This window comes from Bufo gargarizans, chromosome 6 (genome assembly GCF_014858855.1).
Source record: "Bufo gargarizans isolate SCDJY-AF-19 chromosome 6, ASM1485885v1, whole genome shotgun sequence".
Classification (NCBI taxonomy): domain Eukaryota; kingdom Metazoa; phylum Chordata; class Amphibia; order Anura; family Bufonidae; genus Bufo; species Bufo gargarizans.
Genome location: NC_058085.1, coordinates 351,454,164 through 351,476,390, shown reverse-complemented (window position 1 = coordinate 351,476,390; position 22,227 = coordinate 351,454,164). Strand labels below are relative to the sequence as shown.

General features: G+C 40.5%; 1 protein-coding gene across 1 annotated transcript in view; it reads left to right on the top strand.

Moving 5' to 3' along the window:
• The window catches only part of LOC122942210 (alpha-2-macroglobulin-like protein 1), a 273,571-nt gene that overhangs the window by 3,639 nt on the left and 247,705 nt on the right, over positions 1-22,227 (top strand). The window contains exon 2 of the mRNA XM_044299709.1: positions 14,181-14,364. Coding sequence (XP_044155644.1) covers positions 14,181-14,364 — 184 coding nt within the window. The remainder of the gene's footprint in view (positions 1-14,180; positions 14,365-22,227) is intronic.

The following is a 22,227-nucleotide window of genomic DNA, read 5'->3' as shown; positions in this document are numbered from 1 at the left end:
TATAAAAAGTCTACACACCCCTGTTTAGGCTACTTTCACACTGGCGCTTCTGGGTCCGCTTGTGAGATCCGATTCAGGGCTCTCACAAGCGGCCCAAAACGGATCAGTTTAGCCCTAATGCATTCTGAATGGATAAGGATCCGTTCAGAATGCATCAGTTTGGCTCCATTCTGCCTCCATTCCGATCTGGAGGCGGACACCAAAACGCTGCTTACAGCGTTTTGGTGTCCGCCTGACTATGCAGAGCCAAATGGATCTCTCCTGACTTACAATGTAAGTCAATAGGGACGGATCCGTTTTCACTGACACAATATGGTGCAATTGAAAACGGATCCGCCTCCTATTGACTTTCAATGTAAGTCAAAATGGATCTGTTTGCATATTGTTCATGGTAATGCAAACGGATTCGTTCTGAACGGATGCAATCGTTTGCATTATAGGTGCGGATCCATTTGTGCAGATACCAGACGGATCTGCACCTAACGCAGGTGTGAAAGTAGCCTAAAATGTCAGGTTTCTGTGCTGTAAAAAAATGAGACAAAGATAAATAATTAATATTTAAATAAAAGGACTGGGCACACCTAGGATATGGGATCAATCACTTTAATTAGTAAAATATTTTAATTATTGATATAGAATAAAACAAAGTAGTAGAAATCGTAAAATACCAATGCAGTAGAAACTATAATATGACCTTAAATAAATAACTTTGTGTTCAACGAGGGCATTTATAACATTAATAGTCACAACTGCATGAAGTGAAGGCAGCGGCTAGAAGAAAGGTGTCCAAGTAGCAGCAAAAGACATAAAGTAGAAGGACAAAGTGCATTAAGTACAGTGGTGGCAATGCTGGTTTATCCACCTGTAGCGAATAATGGAATGTAATACTTTCACAGTACTGGTATATCCACCTGAAGAGAATAATACACTGTATTACTTTGTAGCATGCACAGTACTGGTGTGACCACCTGTAAAGAATAATAAAATGTAATAGTTTGTAGCATGCACAGTCCTGAATTAACCCCCGAATGTTCCGTGAGAGAGGGATGATTTCAAGTGCTTTTCTGTGCCAATAAGACCCTTTAGTCGGATATTCGATGGGTATAGGCTGCCCGTACACAGTACAGTTAGTGGTCAGCAATCTTTGGCAGTTTGCAATCGAGCTGCCAGACGAAAAATACACACCGTATACCTAGCCAAGCGGCGTCCCGCTAGCGGTCAGTGTTTAGGCTGAACTACTGTGCCTGCTTTAAAATTGTGAACGGTCTTACCGGTATAGTGGATCTCCGGTCTTATATGCGGATGGTTTCTTCTGTCCAGGAGAGGCTTGCTCAGGTTCCTCTTTTCAGTTTGGAAGGTATCGTGTTTGCAGCGCTGAATGTTTGCTCCACGTGGATTGACTTGTGTGAGCGTGGACGCTGTCTTACTCTCACTTTTCGAGCTAAAGCTTCTCACTTAGTTTCCGCAATGTTCTTTACTCAATCCAATGATGTGGTGCACTCACATATGTTCGGGGGTCTGACCAGACGTATTTCGGGGTTGGAGTATCCCCTTCCTCAGTGGTAACCAGACCACCCGAACTAAGTCTCTTTTATACCTCAAAAGGTATTGGCTGCAAGACCCGACATGGACTCCATTCCGGAAGTCGGCTGCTTTTCTTCATCTTTTTTTTTTTAAACTTCTTTTTATTGAAGTGGAAGAATGCATGCAATACATATACCATACAGAAGTTGATGACAAACTTAGTAGGCTACATTGCACAAGCAAATATCTCACAAAATCATCATTCCACATCATTTTTGACTTTTCTCCCCTCCCATCCCCAGCCCGCCACCCCCCCACCCACCGTCCCAGAACCCCCCCACAACCCCCCAACCCCAGAACACTGATTCGATTGACTGACATGAGGATGCCTATCCTATCTCACACTCTCCGGATTAAGCCTCTAGTTTTCCCAACCTATTAGCTAGTCGCGCTTCCAAGTACCATTTAGTCAATTTGAACGGGTGCATAAGCTCCTTAATCTCCCCCCGTGACAACAGCTTCTCAATGAAGCACCTCCATTTTTTTTATAAACTTTTCAACCATACGTTCCTTGTCCTGCTCCACCTCGAGTCTCTCCAAATAAAGGACAGCCTTTTCTTCATCTTATGTAACTGTTCAATTTTTCGCTTTATTCGGTCTGGCTAGATTAGCCATCTGAACAGTCTATTATATAGATTCTTTCCCCATGTAGATTCTGTTAGATCTATGGTTATCTCATTGGTACAGAAAATGCAGTTTTGGACATTTGTGATGTTATTGCGGTTATAATGCGTTATGATAGTGAACTCTAACTCCAACAGTTTATTGGGGTTCATTCCCTAAATATGTAAGTTATACTGTTGGTCAGCGATCATAAATTATTTATTCATTAATGATAAAGAATTTTTTAATAAAAAATGTATTAATAAAAATAGTGTTTTTTTTATAAAAATAGTGTTTTCTTAAAAAATATATTATTAAAAATGAATTTAAAAATAATATTTGGTTCTGTTTTATAAAACAGAACAAAATATTGTGAACAGTATAGAATATTCGTAATGACATATAAAAACACAGTTACAAAAATGCCTATAGTAGTAAAACATGAGTGGCCAGGGGAAAATAAAACATGAGTGGCCTGGGGAAAATAAAACGTCGGGAAGATCCCACAATATCTGATTCCAATAGTCGATCTCATCCTGGGATGTTTTCTTCACACCATATTGTGTCTAGCTGTAGAATATTTATTATTTTTTATTCGTAGGGTTAAATTGTATATGTCTGGAGAAACGGTAATGCAGTGTTTGTGAGTGGAGGCCCATCGTCGAGGACGGAACCCGCCGCGGAAAGAATCTTACGGCGGGATCCATCCTCCACGGTGGGTCCCCACCCCCCAGTCTTTAAAGGAAACCAAATATTTCATATTCCGCATTCAGACCTTCCGGAATCATGGTTTCCATTTCGAATATTCTTTGGGTTTCCATCCTTGACATCCTACTAATATGGTTACCCTTCCTCCAGCTTTTAGGTATTTTATCAATCGCTGCGAATTTTAAACCGGATGGGTCACTGTTGTGGAAATTTTTAAAATGTTGTGATAGTGAGTGGGTTTCCACTCCTTTTTTAATATTTGATACATGTTCCGCTAGGCGCTTTTTTAGGGTTCTTTTAGTCCTGCCTATATATTGCCTTTTGCAGGGGCATTCTATAATGTAAATAACACTCTCTGTGCTGCATGTTAAAAATTATTTTATGGTATGTTTGTGTCCATTAGTAGTTGAGATTATTTCCTTGGTCTGTCTCCCAAAGGAAGTTAATTTACAAATGCCGCATTGGCCACATCTGAAGAACCCCTTTAAGTCCATCCATCTACATAATGATGAATTCTTATGTGTTGTATCTTCTTTAACTGTAGGTGCTATCCTGTTCCCCAGATTTGGTGCCTTAGTAAAAATAATCAGGGGTTTAGGAGGAATTATAGTACCGATCGTTTTTTCATTTTTTTTTACTTCCCAATGTTTGTATATAATATTTCTAATTTTTTTGTGGTCTCCATTATATGGTAATATAAATTTTATTAAGTTTTCTTCCAGTTCTTTGATGGTCTTCTGCTTTTCTTTAAAGATTTCTGTTCTTTCCATGTTTCTCACTTTATTTAGGGCTACATCTAAAATCTCCTCTGGGTATTTTTTTATAAAAAATTCTGTTTTCATCTTATCAGCCTCCAACTCAAATTTTTCCATGGTTGTGCAATTGCATCTTAAACGTTGGAATTGGCCTTGAGGGATATTTGAAAGCCAACTTGGCAAATGGCAACTATTGAAAAGAATATAGCTGTTACGTGTTGAGGGCTTAATATACGTACAGGTTTTGAGTTTATTTTCTTCAACATAAATCTTCAAGTCTAAAAATTCTATATGTTCTTTGCTAGTTGTACCTGAAAATTTAAGATTTTGATTATTTTGGTTAATAGATTTTAAAAATATGTCGAGTTGTTCTCGTCCAGATCGCCAGATAAAAAATACATCGTCGATGTATCTCTGCCAGAGCACCAGGCTCGTCCCCAGTATGGGGGCCACATTTTGCTCCTCCCATTCCGCCATAAATAAATTTGCGTAGCTGGGGGCAAACCTGGTGCCCATGGCAGTCCCTCGAGTCTGTAAGTAAAAATTTTCATTAAAATAGAAATAATTATGAGTAAAATAAGGTCAATGCCTTCTATCAAAAATTCAATTTGTTGGTCTGTTAGTATACCTTCTAATGTTAGTTGTTTTCCCACGGCTTCCTTGCCTTGATCATGGTCAATGACCGTGTACAAGGACTGGACGTCCAGTGACCCCATTATCCAGTGTTCCTTAAATTCCATCTTTTCTATCCTTTTTATTATTTGAGTCGTGTCTTTTACGTATGATGGGACCTTTTTTACTCTAGTCTGGAGTAAAGTATCGATATACATTGAAAGGTTCGCCGTCAAAGACTCAATTCCCGAGATAATTGGACGTCCTGGTGGGTTGTCCTTGTCCTTGTGTATTTTTGGAATACAATAAAAAGCTGGTATACGTGGATATTTATTTAAAATGAATTAATATTCTTCCCTATTTAAAATGTCACTATCTAATCCCTTTTTACAAAAATGTTCTAAATGAGTATAAAATTGGTCAGTTGGGTCCTTTAATAGTTTCTGGTATGTACTGTTATCTGCCAATTGGCGCAAACATTCCATATTATATTTGTCAACATCCTGAATGACTATGGATCCTCCCTTATCCGCTGGTCGGATTACAATATTCTTCTCTTTTTGTAAGAGCTTGAGTGCTGCGATTTCACTATGTGTAAGATTGTTTCGTTTGTACTTAGTGTTATTTTTAATCTTTTTTACATCCCTCATTACACATTCTTTAAAAGTGGTCATTTCCACACGTAGTTCATCCCTTGGGTAATTTTTCGATTTATTTTTAAGTGATGTATGGACAAATCTATCATTTTGTTTGGTAGAGGTGACTTCTCGGGTTGGTGGGTTTTTAAAAAAATATTTTTTCAAACATAATTTTCTTAAAATTTTTTCTACCCCAATAAAAATTTCAAATTTATTAAGAGGTTTTGTTGGGGCGAACTTGAGGCCTTTGTTTAATAGTTGTTTTTGGGTTTCCGATAGTGTTACCGAACTTAGATTTATAATTGCATCGTTTGTGATTATAGGTGACGTGGTCTGTGATGATAGTGTCTTTTTTCGTATTCCTCTTCTTGTCTTTCCCTTTCTTCCTGTACTCTCCCTCTGTGGTAGTGGTTGTGATTGTGATACTCGTTCTGTGTCGTGTGAGTTCCTCTCGTGTTCGGTGTCCTGTGGTATTGTTGTACATTCTGAGTTTTGTTCCTCAGATTGTAATGGTGATCTGTGTGTATTTTTTTTCTGTGTAGTTTGTGTTTTTGGAGGGGGTGATCTTTGTCTTATTCGGGAGCGGTGATGTGGCGGAGTGCGATCTAAAAAATGATCTCTTTCCTCTAATATTTCAAATCTATTTTGAGTTGGTATGTTAAAATTGTAATTTCTTATTAGTGCTTTCTCGGTAATATTACTTTCTTTCCCAATATTTTTAACTGCCTCTATTGCTGTTATATATTCGTCTGATTCTTCTCTATTTCTTTCTTCCCTATCTTTGCCTCCTCTTCTTCTATAATTCAGTTTTTTCACTTTTTTCTCTATTATATCTTGTTCTAGTTTATCTAAATTGTCACATAATTTAGATTGTAGATTGTTATATTCTTCATTTTTGGTAAATTTGTCCATTATTACTTTTAATTCGGAAACTCGTTGATTAGTTGCTTCCAAAATCTCTATACGTCTTTTAATTACTAGTTTCGTGCACGCGACTGATTGTTCCTGCAACAACTCCTCCCATTCTTTATTAAATTGAGTGCTGCATAGGTCTTGTGCAGGGGTCTTATTAATTGACAGACCCTTAGGGATTTTGTTAATTTCAATGCTTCTTCTCAACGTTTTAATTTCCCACCTCTGTTTTAGTTGACGAATCAGAAGTGTTTCTAGTTCTTTAAACACATTATACATGCATATATCGTCGCTTGTAGATTCTCTGGATATGTTCTCAAAATGGAAATTTTCAACTTTTTTGTTTTTGATTTTCCATATGTGTCCAAATATCCATGGTGAATAAATAATTTCAGAACTTTTTGTGACCTATAAACTGTACCACTCCATTGAAAAACAAACTGAAATCTTTTAGGTGGAGGGAAGAAAACAAAAAAATCTAAAATAATGTGGTTGCATAAGTGTGCACACCCTCTTATAACAGGGGATGTAGCTGTATTCAGAATTAAGCAATCATATTCAAAATCATGTTAAATAGGAGTCAGCATACACCTGCTATCATTTAAAGTGCCTCTGATTAACCCCAAATAAAGTTCAGCTGCTCTAGTTAGTCTTTCCTGAAATTTTCTTAGTCGCATCCCACAGCAAAAGCCGTGGTCCACAGAGAGCTTCCAAAGCATCAGAGGGATCTCATTGTTAAAAGGTATCAGTCAGGAGAAGGGTACAAAAGAATTTCCAAGGCATTAGATATACCATGGAACACAGTGAAGACAGTCATCATCAAGTGGAGACAATATGGCACAACAGTGACATTACCAAGAAGGCCTACAGCAACATTAAAGGAGCTGCAGGAATATCTGGCAAGAACTGGCTGTGTGGTACATGTGACAACAATCTCCCGTATTCTTCATATGTCTGGGCTATGGGGTAGAGTGGCAAGACGAAAGCCTTTTCTTACGAAAAAAAAAAAACATCCAAGCCAGGCTACATTTTGCAAAAACACATCTGAAGTCTCCCATAATCATGTGGGAAAAGGTTTTATGGTCTGATGAAGGTTGAACTTTTTGGCCATAATTCCAAAAGATATGTTTGGCGCAAAAACAACACTGCACATCACCAAAATAACACCGTACCCACAGTGAAGCTGGTAGTGGCAGCATCATGCCAAGGGGCTGTTTTTCTTCAGCTGGAACTAGGGCCTTAGTTAAGCAAGAGGGAATTATGAACAGTTCCAAATACCAGTCATTATTGGCACAAAACCTTCAGGCTTCTGCTAGAAAGCTGAACATGAAGAGGAACTTCATCTTTCAGCATGACAACGACCCAAAGCATACATCCAAATCAACTAAGGAATAGCTTCACCAGAAGAAGATTAAAGTTTGGGAATGGCCCAGCCAGAGCCCAGACCTGAATCCAATTAAAAATCTGTGGGGTGATCTGAAGAGGGCCATGCACAGGAGATGCCCTCGCAATCTGACAGATTTGGAGTGTTTTTGCCAAGAAGAGTGGGCAAATCTTGCCAAGTCAAAATGTGCCATGCTGATAGACTCATACCCAAACAGACTGAGTGCTGCAATAAAATCAAAAGGTGCTTCAACAAAGTATTAGTTTATGGGTATGCACACTTATGCAACCATACTATTTTATTTTTATATTTTTTCTTCCCTCTACCTAAAAGATTTCAGTTTGTTTTTCAATTGAGTTGTACAGTTTATAGGTCACATTAAAGGTGGAAAAAGTTCTGAAATGTCACAGAAACCTGACATTTTAACAGGGGTGTGTATATATATATATACCCTCTTCACATACCAGCAATTCCACCATGCATAGATTTTCTATGTTTACACTTAGCATCATGGCAGGGAAAGTTGTTAAAAGGCAGAGACCCCATTATAACAGTAGTCCTCCAGCTCCTGATTTTCAGTATTAATGTGTCCTCTGTGATGAATGAACCATAACAATAGAGTGTGAGTCCCATGAAGACCCATGCCTGCTATACTAGTTTTCCATGAGTCCCTATGGGTTCCTAAGCCGGCTGAAAATCTTTTACCCTTGTGAAATATCTCTGAAACCTTGAACTGACCTGTCAGTACCTAACAAGTATTTGATGTGCTGGATTGCAGTACAATGTCCTCTGTGTGCATATACTGTCCGGGGGTGTAAAGACAATATAGAATATTAAAAATATTCTGGAGATATGAGCGGTTCCTAGAGAACAGGCTCACATCTATCTGACATTAATGGTATACAGTGCCCTGCAAAAGTATTCACCCCCCTAAAGTATTGACTTTTTCTGTTATTTTGTCCTATTTGTTATTCGCTTCACAATATATAAATAAACATCTTTAAAGTTGTGGGCATGTTCTGTAAATTAAATTATGCAAATCCTTAAACAATCCATTTTAATTCCAGGTTGTGAGGCACCAAAATATGAAAAGGGAGGTGAATACTTTTGCAAGGCACTGTATGCCATTAATCTCAGATAGATGTGGGCCTGTTCTCTAGGAACCGCTTATATCTCCAGAATGAAGTGAAGAAGAGCACACTGTGTATGTGCGGCATGCTCTACTTTCACTGCTATAGGAGTTATGGAAATAGCCCCATGGTGGTAAATGTAGAGTGCATCGGACATCCATAGCCACCTCTCCATTCATCACTATGGGAATGCCTGAGTGCAAGCAAAGTCTGCTGTTGATTGGCTAACCTAATGCCAAGCAGAGAAACGTTACAGAGCAGTGCCAACACAGTTATCCACAGGACTTTGTTCTGGCCCTGCATGTGACCTAACAGGGGACCAGCATCACCATAATGACCTCAGGCTCCAACTCTGTGAAGAGCTGCCAAAGTGACAGCAGGCTCTACACAGGAAAAGCACACTGTAAATTTACAAAACTGCACTATTTAATTGTTTTCTGGTTAAAGCGTATAGTGGCCTATTTCATTCCAACAAGAAATATATATTCTCAGGACACTTCTGCAGTTATTTCTGGTGAAAGAGTATAGGGGCGTATTTCAATAAAAAATTAAAAATATATACGCACTGTTGCAATTATTTCCACTGATGGACAAACATCTGCTGGGACGGTTCGCGAGCACGATCGCGCAAACACGATCAAATGTTTGCGAACCGCAAGTTCATTCCATTAATTTTAATGGCAGGCGAACCTGAAAAACCTTCAGCTCATACTTGCAGCCAAGAAATAATTACTAGAAGTGCACAAAAAGTTAATGGGTTGGGCTGGGTGCCTTCCTGGTGCCTGAGAGGCTTTGAATAAAAAAAGCAGCTGTAGCATGCCCCTAACCCCCATGTACTGTGCCTGCAGCCACTTATTATATATTGTACTACTGCCATACCCCACTATGAACTGTGCCCGCTGCTGATTATTTTATAGTGTACCACTACCTTACCCCCATGAACTTTGTCTGTTGCTGCCTCCTGCAATACAGGGGGTGTGGCAGTGGTACACTTACACTATATGACTTTGAAAAACTATGAATTAAGACATGTGGAATTATATACATAACAAAAAAAGTGTGAAACAACTGAAAATATGTCATATTCTAGGTTCTTCGAAGTAGCCACCTTTTGCTTTGATTACTGCTTTGCACACTCTTGGCATTCTCTTGATGAGCTTCAAGAGGTAGTCACCTGAAATGGTCTTCCAACAGTCTTGAAGGAGTTCCCAGAGATGCTTAGCACTTGTTGCCCCTTTTGCCTTCACTCTGTGGTCCAGCTCACCCCAAACCATCTCGATTGGGTTCAGGTCCGGTGACTGTGGAGGCCAGGTCATCTGGCGCAGCACCCCATCACTCTCCTTCATGGTCAAATAGCCCTTACACAGCCTGGAGGTGTGTTTGGGGTCATTGTCCTGTTGAAAAATAAATGAACCCAATCGAGATGGTTTGGGGTGAGCTGGACTGCAGAGTGAAGGCAAAAGGGCCAACAAGTGCTAAGCATCTCTGGGAACTCCTTCAAGACTGTTGGAAGATCATTTCAGGTGACTACCTCTTGAAGCTCATCAAGAGAATGCCAAGAGTGTGCAAAGCAGTAATCAAAGCAAAAGGTGGCTACTTTGAAGAACCTAGAATATGACATATTTTCAGTTGTTTCACACTTTTTTTTTATGTATATAATTCCACATGTGTTAATTCATAGTTTTGATGCCTTCAGTGTGAATCTACAATTTTCATAGTCATGAAAATAAAAAAAACTCTTTGAATGAGGTGTGTCCAAACTATTGGTCTGTACTGTAATATATATATAGAAAGAAAGAATTCCGCAGCACATCCACGTAGTAAGGAAGTAAAAAAAAAAACTTTATTCACCAAGCATGCAACGTTTCAATCCTCTCAATGGGATTTTCCTCAAGCAGTGACATAGTGGGCAGTGCACTGTGCATATTTAAGCACAATCTCATAATTAAACAATCAATGGTTAAATTACATTCATTAAGAACAATATATATAAAAAATCGTAATACAAACAGTGCCAACAATATGTTAATACAATCAGCTCCTATCTCAGATCCATGTGCAGTGATATAGTGTAAATAATACCCCTAACCGATCTGACATACAATATACAAAGAAAATACTTTAATAACAATCATAATCAATTCAGGTGTCAATCCTATAAACAACTAGAGTGTACAGGTGTACCTTCAGTAAAATGATTAACAAGATTGCAGAAGTGTGCGGTGGGGTCAATACTCATGGGTGTCGGCGTCTCGGGCATACCACTGCGCATGTCAAAGGACCTTCCTGGGATTTTCAATCACGTGATCACTCATTTTTGTCGTTCATTGAAATGCGCATGTCTAAGGACCTTCAAGCATGTGATCACTCCCCCGGTCATGTGCTTGGGTGTATCACATGATCGGAATGAACAACCTGAAGATCCAAGTGTTCGGTAATGTTGCGAGCATATGGGTAACCATGTTCGTATATTTAATATCAATATCAAAGGTGTGAATATACATATGAAACATACATTTAATTCCTAACCTGCATTGCATGTATCAAAAATATGAAATCATCAGGAGATAAAGATCGTGGATACAGGCATAAGAACAACAAAGTATGTTGGCAGTGTAACTTGGCAGAGACTAATCACACTCCACAATGTATTGAATCACCCGGAAGGCAACATACATGAGTCAACGATCCCTCAGGGAGATGAGAGTGACCATATATAGCTGGAAGTACCATTATTATATGTGGAGAGGCATTATGTGATAAGCAAAAATTTTGCAGCTTCTCCAGTTCAATATTAGACTCGGTATAGTGATTGTTTAGTGGCCCCCTAGTCTAAACGAGGAGTTCAGTACATGTGACTAATGTTGTCATCATAAAGTCACAAACTGAGTTATCCCCCCTGTCTGTTGGGTACCATTCCTGGAAATCCAACATGGCAGACCCGGGATCATCCTCTAGATTACGGGGGCCCACTATCTGTATCCATAGAGAGTGTCACCTCTCTCCCCGAGATCAATCGCTCAAAAAGGCCTATCCATATGTGAATCTAAACCTGTGGATGTAACGATCAGACACCCCCAGTGTCACATGGCTCCATCATATGTAATCATATGCATGCATACAGATCCAAAAACACACAAGTAAAAAAACAACAGAAAGAAGCATCAATCAATCTATAAAAAGATCCTGTTGTACACAAGATCAAATCATAAGTCCTGCTATGCACAGAACATGATCATGTGTTATGCTATGCCCAAAACATAACCATATAAACATTCATAAGCAAAATTTGATCTTAAAGAAAGATTGGAGAAATATGTATATATAAGTCCCATGGTAGTCCAATGGATAGACCTTCCATCGTTCACCCCTACTGTAAATACGCACAATGTTCACCATAGTCCTGAGGGTAATAAAAACAATGTATAAGATATAAAATCACCCTGTTCTATGAACAAGGGGCACAACCACATATTACTCCAAATAAGAGCAGACGAGCAGAATCATAGGCGCAATCACCTAGGACAATAACCAGGGCCTGTAGTCCACATTTAGCCCCTGTGGTCTTACTGTATTAAGTTTGGCAATCCATCGCATCTCACATTTTTTGAGAAGGGCGTGTCTATTAACACCCCTCCGCAGAGTAGGAATGTGGTCAACCAACATACATTTAAGGTCCCTCTCCTTGTGACCCATGTCAGTGAAATGTTTTGGGACTGGGAGATCCATCTGTTTTTTATGGATGGTGTAGTGGTGCCGGTTAATTCTACTTTTGAAGTCCCATGAAGTAGAACTTGAAGTTGAAGAATCAATGGTGTTAAGAAATTGAAAAAACTCCATAAGTGCATCCTCGGACCCTGTCCAAATCAAAAAAATATCATCTATGTATCGCCACCACTTCAGAACATGTCGGAAGTGGGGCGATACATAGATGTATGTCTCCTCGAGGAAGGAGACCGCCATGTTGGCATAAGTCGGGGCCACATTGGATCCCATGGCGGTCCCCTTCCTCTGGAGGTAAAAATAGTCCCCAAACAAAAAATAATTGCATGTCAGTACAAATGTAAAAGTTGTAAGGGAAAGTCCTGACATTCAGCTGAAAAAGTGGACTGAGATAAAGCCTTGGTTACTACTTCAATCCCGAATTCATGTCTGATTGAGGTATATAGACTGGTAATATCTAGCAATGCTAAAATGACGTCTGATGTTAAAGTAATCTCTGCTAATTTATTTAAGAAGTCTGAGGTGTCTTGAATGTACGACTGGGCTGACAATGCATATTGTCTTAGCACTCTATCAAGAAAGATAGAGATGTTGGACAAAAGGGATCCTCGGCCAGACACGATGGGTCTACCAGGGGGACTATTGAGACATTTATGGATCTTGGGTAATAGATACAAAAGGGGTGTAACAGGATGTGAAATAGAAAGGAAGGTTCTGAGCTTGTCATCAATGATGCCAGCTGTGCTGGCTTCCTGTAGCAAACTCTGAATCCTCCGTTCAATGTCCCATTTGGGATCCGTATGTAATTTCTGGTATACCTCACAATCATCCAACTGTCTATTGGCCTCTGCAATGTATTGATGAGTGTCCATGACCACAATCGCACCGCCCTTATCGGCAGGCTTGATGGTGAGACTGTGGTCATGGACCAACTCATCAACAGCGCGCCACTCAGTTTGTGTAATATTTGGATGTAAAAACCCTTTCTTTTCATTCAATTTTAACATATTAATGTCTTTCTGTAGATTATTTATTATATTATCTATAGATTATTTTTGTAGATAACACAGGATCCATTATTCCCAATAGGTGATTTTACAGCCTGTCTACTCCCTCTTAACATCTGCACAGGTCACAGAGCATGCCTAGAAAAGTCTTCCATAAAAGTCAATGTGTCCCCTTAAGACTATTGTATCTATGGCTCATATGTTTTTCTAAACACAGATAGGAACCTGAAAAAAAAATATAAAATAAAAAAAAACACACGATTTCTAAGAAAATATCTTTACCATAAATACTTAATATTTAACCTGTAATGCCTGTAGGTAGGGACATACATGGAGAGTGAGCCCTGACCTAGAACCCAGACCGTTTTCCCTACCTACTTGCAGTACAAGCCAAAGGTAGCAAGACTGCAACTGGTCAACAGTCTCTGTGCTACTTATGTGCAAAAACAGATGAACACCAAAAGACAAAACAACACTTAAACAGGGTCATACGTAAATGGGGCAGAACCAGACAGGCTATGCAGTGGTTAGAAGACAACCCAGGGTCAGAGGATCCAGCAATGCGATAAGCACAGGAACCAGGAATACAGCTAAGGAGTCATAAACTGGTGTCAGTGGCACTGGTGTATGGACAGTAATGGGTTTAAATAGAGAACCGAGTTCAAGAATCAGAGCCTGATTCATCATGACTCGGGGGTTCCATTAGTCAGAAACACTAGCACATAGGAATAGAGCAGCTGAGCAATCAGCCGACTGCTAATCTCCTCCAGAATGTGTTTGCTATGGAGAGGGACAGAGCATTGCATTCTGTTGCTAAGGATGCTGTCGCGGCCCCAGGGGGCATAGCTTAGCAGCACCTCTCCCCCTGCGTGGCCACGAGGAAGCCAGAGATCGTGCCACTGAAACCCGGACAGGTGAATTTGTGACATAAACAATAGTTCATCTTTAATAATAACACATTACATTTGATACACTATAAATGCCCATATTGGAACTATGCAGTTTACATTTATTACCACTAAAGACAATAGACCTGCCATACTTAAAGGGATTGTCCCAATATAGTCCTTTATCTCCTTTAACTTTTTATAATGATATCATATCTTCCATGTCATCTTTTCCAGACACTTTGCTACCATCTTCCCCTCAGAGCTGCGTGCCCTGCATCCTGAACACATCTGCTTACAATTGGAGGGAGCTGAAGGTGAAAGCAATGTGAAAATATCTCTAACGTTGAATGACAAGGAGACCATCCTCCTAGAAAAAAACTTCCATGAAGACAACATATTCACTTGTCCTGACATTCAGGTAAAAGTAAATTTTGATAGGTTGCTGTGGGCAACAAGGACATTGCCTCTCTGGCACAATTATATATATATACATAAAGCATACTTTTATACTGTATATAAAATATATGATTGATATTTCCTAAACTGAATCTCTGGAGACTTAAAGAGGGAGGAGACCCTAATTTATGATGTCGATATACCCTAACAGGGAATACAGACAGTGCTTTTCTTCAACCAACAACCCAAGTTGCATAACTCTATAAAAGAATACCTGAAATTTTCATATCAGGCGCACTTTTATATCAAAGAAGCCTGTAGGAACATACTTTCTGGCAGCTCATGAAAGCCACATCTTAAGTCAATAAGTGATTTTAAAATTTCAGTTTGACTTTCAAGCAGAACATTGTGTGGCATTTCTCAAAAGATATTGCCTCCGCTGTTGCCTTCCTCTTGTCCATTTTTGGGTTTCCTTCACCAAGGAACAAACAGTAACAGGCATAGGCCTCCTATGTCTATAGGTAAATCCCAAAGTAGCAGTTATTTTCCAATTTTAGAAACAATTGCATCTGGTACCAGCAACCATCCTCTCCAACTTTTTGCATAGACAAAAGAAATACACCTTTTAGATCGTTAGTTAGTATGGCTGCAGGACACAAACTCCCTTTAAAGGAGCGCTAATCCTATAAATAAAGGGGAGAATTATTTTCTGCATATTCCTGGAACAAACCATCTTTTAGAAAGTGTGCAGAAGGTGTTTCTTTCTTCCCAATCTCTTCAATTCTTGTTTACGGGAAGCTGCTAGGTGGATTTCAGATAGATTGCAATAGGTGGTGGCTCCAGCCAGACATCAGTTTCATAGTTTTGACTGCAATGTAAGGCCTCGTTCACATCAGCGTTCAGCCTTTCCGTTCTCCTGCTCCGTTATAGGAGCAGGAGAACGGAAAGGACGGATTGGGCACATAACTGAGACGAGCGGAGTCTACGGACCCCATAGACTATAATGGGGTCCGTTAGGTTTACGCTCAGAAAATGATTTTGGAGCGGAGACAAAAGTCCTGCTCGTCTCAGTTATGTGCCCAATCCGTCCTTTCCGTTCTCCTGCTCCTATAACGGAGCAGGAGAACGGAAAGGCTGAACGCTGGTGTGAACTCAGCCTTACTAGATTAAACATTGTCAAGCTTCTATCTCCTCTGTGATGTTTGGGGCTCTATAGATAATTTTCTTCAGTGTTTAAATCCCTTTGAACTTCCACCCATAAAGTTTCAACATCCTCACTATAGATGAGCAAATCGAAGCTGACGAAGTGGAATTTGTTTAGAATTTCAGGAAAATTTTTATTCCCAATGAATGTGAATTTCCTTGCACTTCGTGGTAATGAATCACAATTTTTCTAAAATGGAGGCTACACGTGTGAGGACTGAGGACATTGGGGCAAGGAACTCTGGGAAGGTGGGATCACCCTGATTGACATGCCTGCATGCAGCCAATCAGCAGGCAGCCAGTCCTGTGATGTCACAGCACTATAAATACAGAAATCCTTTTAGATTCAGCTATTTTCCACCATTCAGAGTGCAAGGAAAGACGTGTGAAGGTTCTAGGGACAGCTATTGGAAAAAGGATTTATAAGTGCAGGGAAAGGATAGGGAGGAATCATTTCACAGCCTCTTAGTGCAGGGAGAGACGTCAGAAGGCGCTAGGTACATTGATAGAAAAGTGATTTAACCGCTTCCGGACCGCCTAACGCAGATCTGCGGTCCGGAGGCGGCAGCTGTACGCTCAACGATGCATATACGCGTCATCTCGCGATAGCCGAGGTTTCCTGTGAACGCGCGCACACAGGCGCGCGCGTTCACAGGATCGGAAGGAAGGCGAGTGGATCTCCAGCCTGCCAGCGGCAATCGTTCGCTGGCAGGCTGGAGATGCGATTTTTTTAACCCCTAACAGGTATATTAGACGCTGGTCCTCTGGTGGTCCTTTTTGTTTGGATCGACCACCAGAGGACACAGGTAGCTGTGTAAAGTAGCACCAAACACCACTACACTACATTACACCCCCCCTGTCACTTATTAACCCCTTATGAACCTCTGATCACTTCATATAGACTCCCTGATCACCCCCCCCCGTCATTGATCACCCCCCTGTAAGGCTCCATTCAGACATCCGTATGATTTTTACGGATCCACAGATACATGGATCGGATCCGCAAAACACATACGGACGTCTGAATGGAGCCTTACAGGGGGGTGATCAATGACAAGGGGGTGATTACGCATATAGACTTCCTGATCACTTCCCTGTCATTGATCACCCCCCTGTAAGGCTCCATTCAGACGTCTATATGATTTTTACGGATCCACGGATACATGGATCGGATCCGCAAAACACATACGGACGTCTGAATGGAGCCTTACAGGGGGTGATCAATGACAAGGGGGTGATCACCCATATAGACTTCCTGATCACCCCCCTGTCATTGATCACCCCCCTGTAAGGCTCCATTCAGACGTCTGTATGATTTTTACGGATCCACAGATACATGGATCGGATCCGCAAAACACATACGGACGTCTGAATGGAGCCTTACAGGGGGTGATCAATGACAAGGGGGTGATCACCCATATAGACTTCCTGATCACCCCCCTGTCATTGATCACCCCCCTGTAAGGCTCCATTCAGACGTCTGTATGATTTTTACGGATCCACAGATACATGGATCGGATCCGCAAAACACATACGGACGTCTGAATGGAGCCTTACAGGGGGGTGATCAATGACAAGGGGGTGATCACGCATATAGACTTCCTGATCACTTCCCTGTCATTGATCACCCCCCTGTCATTGATCACCCCCCTGTAAGGCTCCATTCAGACGTCCGTATGATTTTTACGGATCCACGGATACATGGATCGGATCCGCAAAACACATACGGACGTCTGAATGGAGCCTTACAGGGGGGTGATCACCCATATAGACTTCCTGATCAGCCCCCTGTCATTGATCACCCCCCTGTAAGGCTCCATTCAGACGTCCGTATGATTTTTACGGATCCACGGATACATGGATCGGATACGCAAAACACATACGGACGTCTGAATGGTGCCTTACAGGGGGGTGATCAATGACAAGGGGGTGATCACCCATATAGACTTCCTGATCACCCCCCTGTCATTGATCACCCCCCTGTAAGGCTCCATTCAGACGTCCGTATGATTTTTATGGATACATGGATCGGATCTGCAAAACGCATACGGACGTCTGAATGGAGCCTTACAGGGGGGTGATCAATGACAGGGGGGTGATCACCCATATAGACTCCCTGATCACCCCCCTGTCATTGATCACCCCCCTGTAAGGCTCCATTCAGACGTCCGTATGCGTTTTGCGGATCCGATCCATGTATCCGTGGATCCGTAAAAATCATACAGACGTCTGAATGGAGCCTTACAGGGGGGTGATCAAGGACAGGGGGGTGATCAAGGACAGGGGGGTGATTACCCCAAATAGACTCCCTGATCCCCCCCCCCTGTCATTGATCACCCCCTGTAAGGCTCCATTCAGACATTGCTTTTGGCCCAAGTTAGCGGAAATTGTTATTTTTTTTGTTTTGTTTTTTCTTACTAAGTCTCATATTCCACTAACTTGTGTCAAAAAATAAAATCTCACATGAACTCTCCATACCCCTCACGGAATCCAAATGCGTAAAATGTTTTAGACATTTATATTCCAGACTTCTTCTCACGCTTTAGGGCCCCTAAAATGCCAGGGCAGTATAAATACCCCACATGTGACCCCATTTCGGAAAGAAGACACCCCAAGGTATTCCGTGAGGGGCATATTGAGTCCATGAAAGATTAAAATTTTTGTCCCAAGTTAGCGGAAAGGGAGACTTTGTGAGAAAATACAAAAAAAAAAAAATCAATTTCCGCTAACTAGATATATATAATAAATATATATGCACTGTACTGTTGCAGTTATTTATGATGAATGTGTATAGGGGCTTATTTCAATAAAATAATAAAAATATTTACGCATTGCACTGTTGCAGTTATTTCTGGTAAAAGCATATAGGGGTGTATTACAGTAAAAAAAAGAAAAATATAATCTCTGTGCATTTCTGCAGTTAATACTGCTGAATGCGTATAGGGGTGTATTTCAGTAAAATAAGAATTTTTGTATTTCTGGTTAAAGCGTACAGAGGCCTTTTTCATTCCAACAAGAAATATGTATTCTCAGGTCACTTCTGCGGTTATTTCTTGTGAAAGCGTATAGGGGCGTATTTTATTAAAAAAATAAATATATATACCCACTGCACTGTTGCAGTTATTTCTGGTGAAAGCATATAGGGGTGTAATTAAGTACAACAAGAAATATATATTCTCAGTGCATTTCTGCAGTTAATTCTGATAAAAGGGTATAAGGGGATATTTCAGTAATATAAGAAAAATATATAAGCAGTGCAATGTTGCTGTTATTTCTGGTGAAAGCGTATAGGGGAGTATTTCAATAAAATAAGAAAAATATATATGCACTGCACTATTGAATTGTTTTCTTGTTAAAGAGTAAAGTGGTCTATTTCATTCCAACAAGAAATATATATTCTCAGGCCACTTCTTCAGTTATTTCTGGTGAAAGGGTATAGGGGTGTATGACAATAAAAAAAGATAAATATATACGCACTGCACTGTTTCAGTTATTTCTGTTGAAAGAGTATAGAGGCGTATTTCAGTAAAATAAGAAAAATATATACACACTGCACTGTTGTAGTTATTTCTGGTTAAAGCGTATAGGGGAGTATTACAGTACATACAAACTTTCCCTTTTTTTTCCCTGCCTAACCCAAACTTTCCCTATGCTTTCCCTATGTACCTTATGGGGGGTGCTGGGGCACAGATCGGGTCCTGGGGGCACAGATGGGGTGATGCTGGCACCGATGGACGACACGTGCAGGCAGCTCCTCTCTCCTCCGGCTCCGGAACACAAAAGGAGAAAGAGAGGAGTGCCTGCATCTTTTGAATCTGCCGCCGGCCCGCCCACAGACCAATCAGAAGCGATCCTGAGTGGTGATGTTACCATCACCACTCAGGATCGCTGGATGGTGATTGGTGGGGTGAAATCACACCACCATCACCATCCTGTTCCGAGTTATCGGGTCTTCAGAGACCCGAATAACCTGGAAACGCAGAAAACCGCAGGTCTGAATTGACCTGCGGTTTTCTGCGATCGCATACATGGGGGGGTCACAGGACCCCCCGGCGCATTTGCCCCAAGTGCCTGCTCAATGACTTGAGCAGGCACAGGGTTCCGATCGCCGCCCGCCATGCGGCGGTGATCGAAAATACACAGGGCGTACATGTATGCCCTGTGTCCTTAAGTACCAGGACATAAGAGCATACCTGTACGCCCTATGTCCTTAAGAGGTTAAGAAAAATATATTATTAGTGCATTTCTGCAGTTAATTCTAGTGAAAGCGTATTGGGGCGTATTTCAGTAAAACAAGAAAAAATATTTACACACTGCACTATTTAATTGTTTTCTAGTTAAAGCGTATAGTTCCCTATTTCATTACAACCGGAAATATGCATTCTCAGGTCACTGCACTGCACTATTGCAGTTATTTCTGGTGAAAGTGTATAGGGCTTATTACAGTAAAAAAATAAAAATGTATTCCCTGTGCATTTCTGCAGTTAATTCTGGTGAAAGTGTATAGTGGCCTATTTCAGTCCAACAAGAAAAATATATGCTCAGTTCACTTCTGCAGTTATTTCTGCAGTAAAAAAAGAAAAATATATATACGCATTTCACTGGTGCACCACTTATTTGTGGCAAAAGCATTCAGTGGCCTATTTAAGTAAAGAAAGAAAAATATATACGCACTTCACTGGTGCATTTATTTCTGGTGAAAGCGTTTATTGGCATATTTAATTGCAAAAGGAAAAATATATTCTCAGTTCACGTCGGCGGTTATATGTGTTGGAAGCATAGCTGGGAGTCAGCAGGATGGCAGCAGTTGGAGGTCAAGAGCCAAAGGTGCCCAGGGTAGAGCACCTGCTTCGCAGCAGCCTACCTGCCCGGGAAGTAGTGGTGCAGGGGTTCGTGGAAGTAGCAGCTGTAGCAGTCAGTCAGTTCGGCGTTTATATGTGTTATTTTGTATTTCAGTCGGCAGCGGTTATATGTGTTGAAAGAGTTTAGTGGCCTATTTCAGTACAAACAGAAAAATGCATTCTCAATTCACGTCAGCGACAGTTATATGTGTTGAAAGCATTTAGTGGCCTATTTCAGTACAGACAGAAATATACATTCTCAGTTCATGTCGGCGGCGGTTATATGTGTTAAAAGCGTTTAGTGGCCTATTTCAGTACAAACAGAAAAATACATTCTCAGTTCACGTTGGAGGCAGTTATATGTGTTGAAAGCGTTTAGTGGCCTATTTTAGTCCAAACAGAACAGAAAAATGCATTCGCAGTTCACGTTGACGGCGGTTAGATGTGTTGAAAGCGTTTAGTGGCGTATCCTAATTCAGTACAAACAGAAAAATATATTCTCAGTTCACGTTGGAGGTTAGATGTGTTGAAAGCATGGCTGGGATTCAGCAGGGTGGCAGCAGTGGGAGGTCAGGAGCCAAATGTGCCCAGAGTAGAGCACCTGCTTCGCAGCAGCCTACCTGCCCGGGAAGTAGCAGGTGTTCACCGGAACGCTCCATGACCATCCCAGGAACTGCTGTCAGGAGCAGCTGTTCATTTCTTAGACGCCCATTTAGTGCGAGGGGAATCTGAAGACCCTTTCCATCTCTGTGCTCCGTTAAATGTGGTAAAAACTTTATTGAAGTATTTTGGTGGAAAAAGACATTTTATTCAGTGTTCAGTGCTGCACTTATATGCGTTAAAATCTTTTGTAAATTATTTCGGTGGAAAAACAAATTTCATTCAGCATTCAGCGCTGCACTTATATGCAGTAAAATCTTTTGTGACTCATTTCGGTGGAAAAAAAATGTATTCAGCGTTAAGCGCTGCACTTAAATGCGGTAAAATCTTTTGGGACTTTTTTCGGTGGAAAAACAAATTTCATGCAGCCTTCAGTGCTGCAGTTATATTTGGTAAAATCTTTTGTGACTTAGTTCGGTGGAAAAAAAATTTGTATCCAGCGTTAAGCGCTGCACTTATATGTGTTAAAACCTTTTGTGAATTATTTCGGTGTAAATACAAATTTCATGTAGCGTTCAGCGCTGCAGTTATATGTGGTAAAATTTTTTGTTACTTATTTTGGTGGAAAAACAAATTTCTACCTCCATTAACTTCCTCCTCTCTTTCTCAGCCCCAAAACACACACTGACTTGACCCCCCCTCCCCCACCAGCTACGTATATACAGGTGAAACTCGAAAAATTTGAATATCGTGCAAAATTCATTTATTTCAGTAATGCAACTTAAAATGTGAAACTAAAATATGAGATAGACTCATTACATGCAAAGCAAGATATTTCAAGCCTTTATTTGTTATAATTTGGATGATTATGGCTTACAGCTTATGAATAGTGTTGATCATGAATATTCAAATTGCAAATTTTTATCGCAAATATCGGCACTTCGAGAATTCGGGAATATTTAGAATATACTGATATATATTCGTAATTTATAATATTCGAGATTTTTTTTTTAATCAGTACAAATGATCCCTCCCTACTTCTAGCTTGTGGGCCAATGAGAAGGCTGCAATATGTTTGACTTTATGAGTAGTATTGATTGCGAATTTTCATAATGCAAATTTTCGTAAGGAGAATCAATGAGATTGTGAAAACTCAGATCCGATGGTTTATTCTAACCCGAAGGTATTCCCATGGTGACGGGGACTCTTGTTGGAGAGCAGTATACCAAAGTGGAACAACT